At 48.9% G+C, this 13,532-nt stretch overlaps 1 protein-coding gene across 1 annotated transcript in view; it reads left to right on the top strand.

The window, feature by feature from the left end:
- The first annotated feature begins 2,949 nt into the window (after positions 1 to 2,949).
- Positions 2,950 to 13,532, top strand: part of LOC115127226 (IQ motif and SEC7 domain-containing protein 1-like) — a 75,229-nt gene continuing 64,646 nt past the window's right edge. The window contains exons 1-2 of the mRNA XM_065005122.1: positions 2,950 to 3,297; positions 4,316 to 5,487. Of these exons, the coding sequence (XP_064861194.1) occupies positions 2,956 to 3,297; positions 4,316 to 5,487 (1,514 nt within the window). The 5' untranslated portion in view covers positions 2,950 to 2,955. The remainder of the gene's footprint in view (positions 3,298 to 4,315; positions 5,488 to 13,532) is intronic.

Below are 13,532 nucleotides of genomic sequence, written 5' to 3'. Positions count from 1 at the left end.
CGACCACTGGTGTGTGTGTGTGTGTGTGTGTTTGTCTGGGACTACATGTGAGTCCGACCACTGGTGTGTGTGTGTGTGTGTGTGTGTGTGTGTCTGGGACTACATGTGAGTCCGACCACTGGTGTGTGTGTGTGTGTGTGTCTGGGACTACATGTGAGTCCGACCACTGGTGTGTGTGTGTGTGTGTGTCTGGGACTACATGTGAGTCCGACCACTGGTGTGTGTGTGTGTGTGTGTCTGGGACTACATGTGAGTCCGACCACTGGTGTGTGTCTGTGTGTGTGTTTGTCTGGGACTACATGTGAGTCCGACCACTGGTGTGTGTGTGTGTGTGTGTGTGTGTGTGTGTGTGTGTGTGTGTGTGTGTGTGTGTGTGTGTGTGTGTGTGTGTGTGTGTGTGTGTGTGTGTGTGTGTGTGTGTGTGTCCGGGACTACATGTGAGTCCGACCACTGGTGTGTGTGTGTGTGTGTGTGTGTGTGTGTGTGTGTGTGTGTGTGTGTGTGTCTGGGACTACATGTGAGTCTGGCAGTGGCTGGATCTGTGTAAAATAGTTTCGGCTTCTACCCGCTCGCTCGCACACCCACGTACACGCACACACACACCCACACCAATGGTGTCTCAGCCTGGCTAGGACCTGACGACAGAGATGTGGATATTGATTATTCTGCCATATTTAATCCAATAAGGACGACTGAAAACACCATCTCAAATACTCATAGATTACTAGTAGATTACTCATAGATTACTAGTAGATTACTCATAGATTACTAGTAGATTACTCATAGATTACTAGTAGATTACTCATAGATTACTAGTAGATTACTCATAGATTACTAGTAGATTACTCATAGATTACTAGTAGATTACTCATAGATTACTAGTAGATTACTCATAGATTACTAGTAGATTACTCATAGATTACTAGTAGATTACTCATAGATTACTAGTAGATTACTCATAGATTACTAGTAGATTACTCATAGATTACTAGTAGAATACTCATAGATTACTAGTAGAATACTCATAGATTACTAGTAGAATACTCATAGATTACTAGTAGAATACTCATAGATTACTAGTCTTTCCTCTGCTGTCCCCTCATTCATATTTAAACCAATTGTCCTCTACTCTCTCACTCCCCCATATTTCTCTCTCTCTCCCTCTGTCTATCTCACTCTCCGTCTATCTCACTCTCCCTCTCCCTCTCCGTCTATCTCACTCTCCCTCTCCCTCTCCATCTCCCTCTCTCCGTCTATCTCCCTCTGTCTATCTCCCTCTCCGTCTATCTCACTCTCCCTCTCCCTCTGTCTATCTCCCTCTCCGTCTATCTCACTCTCCCTCTCCCTCTCCGTCTATCTCACTCTCCCTCTCCCTCTCCGTCTATCTCACTCTCCGTCTATCTCCATCTCCCTCTCCCTCTCTCCGTCTATCTCCCTCTCCATCTATCTCCATCTCCCTCTCCCTCTCCCTCTATCTCCCTCTCCCTCTCCGTCTATCTCACTCTCCGTCTATCTCCATCTCCCTCTCTCCGTCTATCTCCCTCTCTCTCTCCATCTCCCTCTCCCTCTCCGTCTATCTCCCTCTCCATCTATCTCCCTCTCCCTATCTCTCCCTCTCCCTCTCCCTCTCTCCGTCTATCTCCCTCTCATCTATCTCCCTCTCCCTATCTCTCTCTCTCCCCTCTCCGTCTATCTCCCTCTCCATCTATCTCCCTATCTCTCTCCCTCTCCCTCTCCCTCTCTGTCTATCTCTATTTCCATCTCCTTCTCCCTCTCCATCTATCTCCATCTCCATCTCCATCTCCCTCTCCCTCTCCCTCTCCATCTCCATCTCCCTCTCCCTCTCCCTCTCCGTCTCCATCTCCCTCTCCCTCTCCCTCTCCGTCTATCTCCATCTCCATCTATCTCCCTCTCCATCTCCCTCTCCGTCTATCTCCCTCTCCATCTATCTCCCTCTCCCTCTCCCTCTGTCTCCCTCTCCCTCTCCCTCTGTCTCCCTCTCCCTCCCTCTCCCTCTCCCTCTAGTGTGGAAGAGCCTCACCGTGACGACACAGGCAGTTTCTCCGACAGCACCTGTAGACAGGGACCCTACCTAAGCAGCTCTGATCATCGCTACAACAGTGGCCCCGGCCCACTGGGCCACCACCCCCAGGGCCCCCCGGTGGCCCCCCCTAGCCCTGCCTCCCTGGCCTGGGCCCAGAGGACCTGGCACCAGCCTGCCAGCCTGGCGCTCCGGAAGCAGGAGGAGGAGGACAACAGGCGCTGCAAAGCCCTGTCCGACAGCTATGAGCTCTCCACAGACCTACAAGACAAGAAGGTGTGCATATTATTATCATTACTATTATTATGGAGGTGCAAAGCCCTGTCCGACAGCTATGAGCTCTCCACAGACCTACAGGACAAGAAGGTGCATTAGGCCAAGACTAATCTGTGTCCTGACAGTTGTTGTTTTCTAATTTGTTATTTGTTATATTCTGAATGCATACAGTACGTGTAATAGACTGTTGCTGATTCTGCTGACGTTGTATTCTATGTTGTTATGTATTCTGTTGCTGTGTGACATAATGAAGACAAATTACTGAACATAACCCTGTTTCAGGTCCTTTTCAACAGAAACTAAAGAACATCCTTTCAAAACAGAGGCTATAGAGATGTCCCTTATGACCAATTTGTATAGGGTTGCTATGGCAATATTCCCTTACAAAGCTCCACTAATCTCCAGCTCTGTCATTGTTCCTTTCCACTTCCTTCTGCTCTCTCATTGGTCCTTTACACTTCCCCCTACACTCTGACTGGTCCTTTCCAATTCCCCCTACTCACGGATTGATCCGTTCCACTTCCTCATGCTCTCTCATTGGTCCTTTCCACTTTCCCCTGCTCTCTGATTGGTTCTCTCCACTTCCTCCCACTCTCTCATTGGTTCTGTCCACACTTCCTGTTTCTTGTAAGGTGGAGATGCTGGAGAGGAAGTACGGAGGTTACTTGCTCAGTCGGCAGGCGGCGCGCACCATCCAGACGGCGTTCCGTCAGTACCGCATGAACAAGAACTTTGAGCGGCTACGAAGCTCCGCCTCCGAGAGCCGGATGACTCAGCGTATCATCCTGTCTGACATGAGACTGCAGTACTCGTTGGACGAGCGGCACGGCCAGCCTCAGGGCCAAGGGGTTCAGCAGGGACAGAGGTATCCTCACCCTGGAGGCCACCCTGGGGATGAAGAGATGCAGGCCGGGTCTCCTCCACGCTGCGAGGGGGACAGAGAGGAGTACACATACCTGGACGAGACATTCTCCAAACAGGTGAGAGTTAGTAACATACCTGGACAAGACCTTCTCCAAACAGGTGAGAGTTAGTAACACACCTGGATGAGACCTTCTCCAAACAGGTGAGAGTTAGTAACATACCTGGACGAGACCTTCTCCAAACAGGTGAAAGTTAGTAACACACCTGGACGAGACCTTCTCCAAACAGGTGAGAGTTAGTAACACCTGGACAAGACCTTCTCCAAACAGGTGAGAGTTAGTAACACACCTGGACGAGACCTTCTCCAAACAGGTGAGAGTTAGTAACACACCTGGATGAGACCTTCTCCAAACAAGTGAGAGTTAGGAACACCTGGATGAGACCTTCTCCAAACAGGTGAGAGTTAGTAAAACACCTGGATGAGACCTTCTCCAAACAGGTGAGAGTTAGTAACACACCTGGACGAGATCTTCTCCAAACAGGTGAGAGTTAGTAACACACCTGGACGAGACCTTCTCCAAACAGGTGAGAGTTAGTAACACACCTGGACAAGACCTTCTCCAAACAGGTGAGAGTTAGTAACACACCTGGACGAGACCTTCTCCAAACAGGTGAGAGTTAGTAACACACCTGGACGAGACCTTCTCCAAACAGGTGAGAGTTAGTAACACACCTGGACGAGACCTTCTCCAAACAGGTGAGAGTTAGTAACATACCTGGACGAGATCTTCTCCAAACAGGTGAGAGTTAGTAACACACCTGGACGAGATCTTCTCCAAACAGGTGAGAGTTAGTAACACACCTGGACGAGATCTTCTCCAAACAGGTGAGAGTTAGTAACATACCTGGACGAGATCTTCTCCAAACAGGTGAGAGTTAGTAACACACCTGGACGAGATCTTCTCCAAACAGGTGAGAGTTAGTAACACACCTGGACGAGATCTTCTCCAAACAGGTGAGAGTTAGTAACATACCTGGACAAGATCTTCTCCAAACAGGTGAGAGTTAGTAACACTCTTTATCCAACCTGTGTGACTCTCCGTTCTGTCTTTATCCAACCTGTGTGTGTTGTAGGTGAAGTCCCTGGCTGACTCCATCGATGACACCCTGACCTGTCAGTCTGGTGTGGAAGACGGTCAGCAGGAGGAGGAGGAGGAGGAAGAGGAGGAGGAGGAAGGTGACGGAGACGAGACAGGGGTGGAGGTGGATGACTTCGGAGAGTGTGTTTGGAGGCCCAGGGAGGGAGACAGACAGAGGGATGGAGGAAGAGGAGGAGTGGGAGGAAGAGTAGGAGGAGGAGGAGGAGAGAGACAGAGCATGCACGAAGACACCGCAGCCACCTCCTACAACGACGTGACCCTCTACATGAATGACAGGCTCTCGTCCTCTCCCCTGTCCTTGGACCGGGCCCCCAGCAGCCCAGATACAGAGTACTGGAGCCCTGGAGTGTGTGGCGGCAGGGTGGGGGGGTTTGAAGACAGCCGGGACACAGAGGGAGGGGGCAACAGTAACGGCCAACGCAGCACCCCCTGTACAGAGTGTAGAGACTACAGCCTGAGAGAAGCTTACCTACCCCTGTTGACCCTCGAACCCCAGAGCGAAAGCTCTGTTGATATGAGTGACCGCTCGGGCTCTATAAACCGACGGATCTACGAGACAGAACCAGGGGGAGGAGTTGGTGGAGGGGGTTCGCCTCAGGGCACTATTAAACATAACCCCCACCCAAAGCCTCACCCCAACTCCAACGGGCATGCTGTCCCCATACCTTCCCAGGCCCAAGGCCAGACTCGTACTGTGTTTCCTCACCACCCCCACCCCTCGGCCATCCCCTCCCACTTGCCCTACCACACCATCCTACACCACCACCATCAGCTCCCATATTACCCTATACACCCCCACCACCCGCACCCCAATACCCCCTCCTCCTCCTCCTCCTCTCAGTCCCCCCAGGGACCACCCCTCACCCCCCTATTTTCCTCCTCATCAGCCACACTGCCCCCTGGTGGCCAGGAGCAGGTCTGCTGTTCTGACGGAGACAACGACTCTCTCAGCTCCACCACCAACTCTAACGACACCATCAACTGCTCCTCCGGGTCCTCATCACGCGACAGCCTCCGGGAGCCCCTCCCACCGCTCGGGAAACAGACCTATCAGAGAGAGAGCAGACACAGCTGGGATAACCCCGCCTCTAACAATGACGTGGTGCAGAGACGACAGTACCGCATCGGACTCAATCTGTTCAACAAGTAAGTTAGACAGTACCGCATCGGACTCAACCTCCTGTAAGTTAGACATTACCTCATCTGACTCAACCTGTTCAACAAGTAAGTTAGACAGTACCGCATCTGACTCAACCTGTTCAACAAGTAAGTTAGACAGTACCGCATCTGACTCAACCTGTTCAACAAGTAGGTTAGACAGTACCTCATCCGACTCAACCTCCTGTAAGTTAGACAGTACCTCATCCGACTCAACCTTTAGTAAGTTAGACAGTACCGCATCGGACTCAACCTCCTGTAAGTTAGACAGTACCTCATCAGACTCAACCTCTAGTAAGTTAGACAGTACCTCATCAGACTCAACCTCTAGTAAGTTAGACAGTACCTCATCGGACTCAACCTCCTGTAAGTTAGACAGTACCTCATCAGACTCAACCTCTAGTAAGTTAGACAGTACCTCATCGGACTCAACCTCCTGTAAGTTAGACAGTACCTCATCGGACTCAACCTCCTGTAAGTTAGACAGTACCTCATCAGACTCAACCTCTAGTAAGTTAGACAGTACCTCATCAGACTCAACCTCCTGTAAGTTAGACAGTACCTCATCGGACTCAACCTCCTGTAAGTTAGACAGTACCTCATCAGACTCAACCTCTAGTAAGTTAGACAGTACCTCATCGGACTCAACCTCCTGTAAGTTAGACAGTACCGCATCTGACTCAACCTGTTCAACAAGTAAGTTAGACAGTACCGCATCGGACTCAACCTGTTCAACAAGTAAGTTAGACAGTACCGCATCGGACTCAACCTGTTCAACAAGTAAGTTAGACAGTACCGCATCTGACTCAACCTGTTCAACAAGTAAATTAGACAGTACCGCATCGGACTCAACCTCTAGTAAGTTAGACAGTACCGCATCGGACTCAACCTTTAGTAAATTAGACAGTACCGCATCGGACTCAACCTCTAGTAAATTAGACAGTACCGCATCGGACTCAACCTTTAGTAAGTTAGACAGTACCGCATCGGACTAAACCTTTAGTAAGTTAGACAGTACCGCATCGGACTCAACCTGTTCAACAAGTAAGTTAGACAGTACCGCATCGGACTCAATCTGTTCAACAAGTAGGTTAGACAGTACCGCATCGGACTCAATCTGTTCAACAAGTAAATTAGACAGTACCGCATCGGACTCAACCTCTAGTAAGTTAGACAGTACCGCATCGGACTCAATCTGTTCAACAAGTAGGTTAGACAGTAACTCAACCTCTAGTAAGTTAGACAGTATCGGACTCAACCTTTAGTAAGTTAGACAGTACCTCATCGGACTCAACCTCCTGTAAGTTAGACAGTACCGCATCGGACTCAATCTGTTCAACAAGTAGACCCACTCCAATTTGCTTACCGCCCAAATAGGTCCACAGACGATGCAATCTCAACCACACTGCACACTGCCCTAACCCACCTGGACAAGAGGAATACCTATGTGAGAATGCTGTTCATCGACTACAGCTCGGCATTCAACACCATAGTACCCTCCAAGCTCGTCATCAAGCTCGAGACCCTGGGTCTCGACCCCGCCCTGTGCAACTGGGTACTGGACTTCCTGACGGGCCGCCCCCAGGTGGTGAGGGTAGGCAACAACATCTCCTCCCCGCTGATCCTCAACACGGGGGCCCCACAAGGGTGCGTTCTGAGCCCTCTCCTGTACTCCCTGTTCACCCACGACTGCGTGGCCACGCACGCCTCCAACTCAATCATCAAGTTTGCGGACGACACAACAGTGGTAGGCTTGATTACCAACAACGACGAGACGGCCTACAGGGAGGAGGTGAGGGCCCTCGGAGTGTGGTGTCAGGAAAATAACCTCACACTCAACGTCAACAAAACTAAGGAGATGATTGTGGACTTCAGGAAACAGCAGAGGGAACACCCCCTATCCACATCGATGGAACAGTAGTGGAGAGGGTAGCAAGTTTAAGTTCCTCGGCATACACATCACAGACAAACTGAATTGGTCCACTCACACTGACAGCGTCGTGAAGAAGGCGCAGCAGCGCCTCTTCAACCTCAGGAGGCTGAAGAAATTCGGCTTGTCACCAAAAGCACTCACAAACTTCTACAGATGCACAATCGAGAGCATCCTGGCGGGCTGTATCACCGCCTGGTACGGCAACTGCTCCGCCCTCAACCGTAAGGCTCTCCAGAGGGTAGTGAGGTCTGCACAACGCATCACCGGGGCAAACTACCTGCCCTCCAGGACACCTACACCACCCGATGTTACAGGAAGGCCATAAAGATCATCAAGGACATCAACCACCCGAACCACTGCCTGTTCACCCCGCTATCATCCAGAAGGCGAGGTCAGTACAGGTGCATCAAAGCTGGGACTGAGAGAGACTGAAAAACAGCTTCTATCTCAAGGCTATCAGACTGTTAAACAGCCACCATTGAGTGGCTGCTGCCAACACACTGTCATTGACACTGACCCAACTCCAGCCACTTTAATAATGGGAATTGATGGGAAATGATGTAAATATATCACTAGCCACTTTAAACAATGCTACCTTATATAATGTTACTTACCCTACATTATTCATCTCATATGCATACGTATATACTGTACTCTACATCATCGACTGCATCCTTATGTAATACATGTATCACTAGCCACTTTAACTATGCCACTTTGTTTACTTTGTCTACATACTCATCTCATATGTATATACTGTACTCGATACCATCTACTGTATGCTGCTCTGTACCATCACTCACTCATATATCCTTATGTACATATTCTTTATCCCCTTACACTGTGTATAAGACAGTAGTTTTAGAATTGTTAGTTAGATTAATGTTGGTTATCACTGCATTGTCGGAACTAGAAGCACAAGCATTTCGCTACACTCGCATTAACATCTGCTAACCATGTGTATGTGACAAATAAAATTTGATTTGATTTGATTTGAAGTAAGTTAGACAGTACCGCATCGGACTAAACCTTTAGTAAGATAGACAGTACCGCATCGGACTCAATCTGTTCAACAAGTAAGTTAGACAGTACCGCATCGGACTCAATCTGTTCAACAAGTAAGTTAGACAGTACCGCATCGGACTAAACCTTTAGTAAGTTAGACAGTACCGCATCTGACTCAACCTCTAGTAAGTTATATAGTACCGCATCTGACTCAATCTGTTCAACAAGTAGGTTAGACAGTACCTCATCCGCCTCAACCTGTTCAACAAGTAGGTTAGACAGTACCTCATCTGACTCAACCTCTAGTAAGTTATATAGTACCTCATCGAACTCAACCTCTAGTAAGTTAGACAGTACCTCATCCGACTCAACCTCTAGTAAGTTATATAGTACCGCATCTGACTCAATCTGTTCAACAAGTAGGTTAGACAGTACCTCATCCGCCTCAACCTCTAGTAAGTTATATAGTACCTCATCGAACTCAACCTCTAGTAAGTTAGACAGTACCTCATCAGACTCAACCTCTAGTAAGTTATATAGTACCTCATCGGACTCAACCTCTAGTAAGTTAGACAGTACCTCATCGAACTCAACCTCTAGTAAGATAGACAGTACCGCATCGGAGTCAATCTTTAGTAAGTTAGATAGTACCTCATCGAACTCAACCTCTAGTAAGTTAGACAGTACCTCATCAGACTCAACCTCTAGTAAGTTAGACAGTACCTCATCAGACTAAACCTCTAGTAAGTTACATAGTACCTCATCGAACTCAAACTTTAGTACACTTCAACTGTGAGAGATGGAATCTTGAACTTCGTAGTCATGGATGAACAGGGAACGTCATCTTGAACTTCTTCTGTTTTCTAATAATTGCGCCAACAGTTGTTGCCTTCTCACCAAGCTGCTTGCCTATTGTCCTGTAGCCCATCCCAGTCTTGTGCAGGTCTACAATTTTATCCCTGATGTCCTTACACAGCTCTCTGGTCTTGGCCATTGTGGAGAGGTTGGAGTCTGTTTGATTGAGTGTGTGGACAGGTGTCTTTTATACAGGTAACGAGCTCAAACAGGTGCAGTTAATACAGGTAATGAGTGGAGAACAGGGGGGCTTCTTAAAGAAAAACTAACAGGTCTGTGAGAGCCGGAATTCTTACTGGTTGGTAGGTGATCAAATATCATGCAATAAAATGCTAATTAATTACTTAAAAATCATACAATGTGATTTTCTGGATTTTTGTTTTAGATTCCAACTCTCACAGTTTAAGTGTACCTATAATAAAAATTACAGACCTCTACATGCTTTGTAAGTAGGAAAACCTGCTAAATCGGCAGTGTATCAAATACTTGTTCTCCCCACTGTAGGTCCTGGATGGCAGGAAGCTTGGCCCCAGTGACATACTGGGCTGTAGGCACTACCCTCTGTAGCGCCTTGCGGTCAGATGCCGAGCGGTTGCCATACCAGGTGGTGATGCAACCTGTCAGGATGCTCTCGATGGTGCAGCTGTAGAACTTTGAGGATCTGGGGACCCATGCCAAATCTTTTTAAATTCCTGAGGGGTAATAGGTTTTGTCGTGCCCTCTTCACCACTGTCTTGATGTGGACCATGATTGTTTGTTGGTGATGTGGACATCAAGGAACTTGAAACTCTCAACCTTCTCCACTACAGCCCCGTCGATGGAAATGGGGGCCTGTTCGGCCCTCCTTTTCCTGTGGTTCATCTCCTTAGTCTTGGTTATGTTGAGGGAGAGGTTGTTATTATGGCACCACACTGCCAGGTTTCTGACCTCCTCCCTATAGGCTGTCTCATCATTGTCGGTGACCACTGTTGTGTCGTCAGCAAACTTAATGATGGTGTTGGAGTCGTGCTTGGCCACGTAGTCATGGATGAACAGGGAGTACAGGAGGGGACTAAGCACACCCCCCTGAGGGGCCCCCGTGTTGAGGTTCAGCGTGGCAGATGTGTTATTGCCTACCCTTACCACCTGGGGGCGGCCTGTCAGGAAGTCCTGAATCCAGTTGCAGAGGGAGATGTTTAGTCCCAGGATCCTTAGCTTTGTTAGCACTGTGGTGTTGAACGCTGAACTGTGGTCAATGAACACCATTCTCACATTCATACCTTTTGTCTAGCTGGGAAAGGGCAGTGTGGATAGAGTCTGCATCATCTGTGGATCTGTTGGTGTGGTATGCGAATTAGAGTGGGTCTAGGGTTTTTCCGGGATGATGGTGCAATTGTGAGCCATGACCAGCCTTTCAAAGCACTTCATGGCTAACGACGTAGTCATTTAGGCAGGTTACCTTCACTTTGTTGGGCACAGGGACTATGGTGCTCTGCTTGAAACATGTCGGTATTACAGACTCAGACAGGGACAGGTTGAAAATGTCAGTGAAGACACTTGCCAGTTGGTCCACGAATGCTCTCAGTACACGTCCTGGTAATGCATCTGGCCCTGCGACCTTGTGAATGTTGACATGTTTAAAGGTCTTACTCACATCAGCTACGGAGAGCGTGATCACACAGTCGTCCGGAACAGCTGATGCTCTCATGCATGCTTCAGTGTTGCTTGCCTCGAAGTGAGCATAAAAGGCATTTAGCCTGTCTGGCAGGCTCCCGTCACTGGGCAGCTCTCGGCTGGGTTTCCCTTTGTAGTCCGTAAGAGTTTGCAAGCCCTGCCACATCCGACGAGCGCTAGAGCCGGTGTAGTAAGATTCAATCGTAGTCCTGTATTGATGCTTTGCCTGTTTGATGGTTTGTCTGAGGGAATTGCGAGATTTCTTATAAACGCCCGGATTAGTGTCCAGCTCCTTGAAAGCGGCAGCTCTAGCCTTTAGCTAGGTGTGGATGTTGCCTGTAATCCATGGCTTCTGGTTGGGATATGTACGTACGGTCACTGTGGGGACGAAGTTGTTGATGTACTTATTGATGAAGCCGATGACTGAGGTGGTATACTCCTCAATGCCATTGGATGAATCCCATATTCCAGTCTGTGCCAGCAAAACAGTCCTGTAGTGTGGCATCCGCATCTTCTGACCACTTCTGTATTGAGCGAGTCACTGGTACTTCCTGTTTCAGTTTTTTGCTTGTAAGCAGGATTTAGGAGGATAGAATTAGGGTTAGTTTTGCCAAATGGAGGGCAAGGGAGAGCTTTGTATACATCTCTGTGTGCGGAGTAAATGTGATCTAGAGTTTTTTTTCCTCTGGTTGCGCATGTTACATGCTGGTAGAAATGAGGTAACATTTATTTAAGTTTACCTGCATTAAAGTCACCGGCCTCTAGGAGCGCTGCTTCTGGATGAGCAATTTCTTGTTGTCTTTTTACAGCCCGTTGAGTGTGGTCTTACTGCCAGCATCATTCTGTGGCGGTAAATAGACAGCTACGAAATATACAGATGAAAAGTCTCTTGGTAGATAGTGTGGTCTACAGCTTATCATGAGATACTCTACCTCAGGTGAGCAATAACTTGGCACTACCTTAATATTAGACATTGCGCACCAGCTGTTACTGACAAATAGACACACACCCCCACCCCTTGTCTTACCGGACGTAGCTGTTCTCGCCTGCCGATGCCCAGAAAACCCAGCTGTATATTATTCATGTCGTCGTTCAGCCACGACTCAGTGAAACATAAGATAATACAGTTTTTAATGTCCCGTTGGATAGTATCGAATGGAGCTATAGACACGCCCTAACAACCCTGCAACTATAGACATGCCCTAACAACCCTGCAACTATAGACACGCCCTAACAACCCTGCAGCTATAGATACGCCCTTACAAACCTGCAGCGATAGACACGCCCTAACAACCCTGCAGCTATAGACACGCCCTAACAACCCTGCAGCTATAGACACGCCCTAACAACACTACAGCTATAGACACGCCCTAACAACCCTGCAGCTATAGACACGCCCTAACAACCCTGCAGCTATAGACACGCCCTAACAACCCTGCAGCTATAGACACGCCCTTACAACCCTGCAGCGATAGACACGCCCTAACAACCCTGCAGCTATAGACACGCCCTAACAACCCTGCAGCTATAGACACGCCCTAACAACCTTGCAGCTATAGACACGCCCTTACAACCCTGCAGCTATAGTCACGCCCTAACAACCCTGCAGCTATAGACACGCCCTAACAACCCTGCAGCTATAGACACGCCCTAACAACCTTGCAGCTATAGACACGCCCTAACAACCCTGCAGCGATAGACACACCCTAACAACCCTGCAGCTATAAACACGCCCTAACAACCCTGCAGCTATAGACACGCCCTAACAACCCTGCAGCTATACACACGCCCTAACAACCCTGCAGCTATAGACACGCCCTAACAACCCTGCAGCTATAGACACGCCCTAACAACCCTGCAGCTATAGACACGCCATAACAACCCTGCAGCTATAGACACGCCCTAACAACCCTGCAGCTATAGACACGCCCTAACAACCCTGCAGCTATAGACACGCCCTAACAACCCTGCAGCTATAGACACGCCCTAACAACCCTGCAGCTATAGACACGCCCTAACAACCATGCAGCTATAGACACGCCCTAAAACCCTGCAGCTATAGACACGCCCTAACAACCCTGCAGCTATAGACACGCCCTAACAACCCTGCAGCTATAGACACGCCCTAACAACCCTGCAGCTATAGACACGCCCTAACAACCCTGCAGCTATAGACACGCCCTAACAACCCTGCAGCTATAGACACGCCCTAACAACCCTGCAGCTATAGACACGCCCTAACAACCCTGCAGCGATAGACACGCCCTAACAACCCTGCAGCTATAGACACGCCCTAACAACCCTGCAGCTATAGACACGCCCTAACAACCCTGCAGCTATAGACACGCCCTAACAACCCTGCAGCTATAGACACGCCCTAACAACCCTGCAGCTATAGACACGCCCTAACAACCCTGCAGCTATAGACACGCCCTAACAACCCTGCAGCTATAGTCACGCCCTAACAACCCTGCAGCTATAGACACGCCCTAACAACCCTGCAGCTATAGACACGCCCTAAAACCCTGCAGCTATAGACACGCCCTAACAACCCTGCAGCTATAGACACGCCCTAAAAACCCTGCAG

This window comes from Oncorhynchus nerka, linkage group LG20 (genome assembly GCF_034236695.1).
Source record: "Oncorhynchus nerka isolate Pitt River linkage group LG20, Oner_Uvic_2.0, whole genome shotgun sequence".
In the NCBI taxonomy this organism is placed as follows: Eukaryota; Metazoa; Chordata; class Actinopteri; order Salmoniformes; family Salmonidae; genus Oncorhynchus; species Oncorhynchus nerka.
The sequence above is the reverse complement of the archived record's forward strand: the minus strand, read 5'-3'. Positions and strand labels throughout refer to the sequence as shown.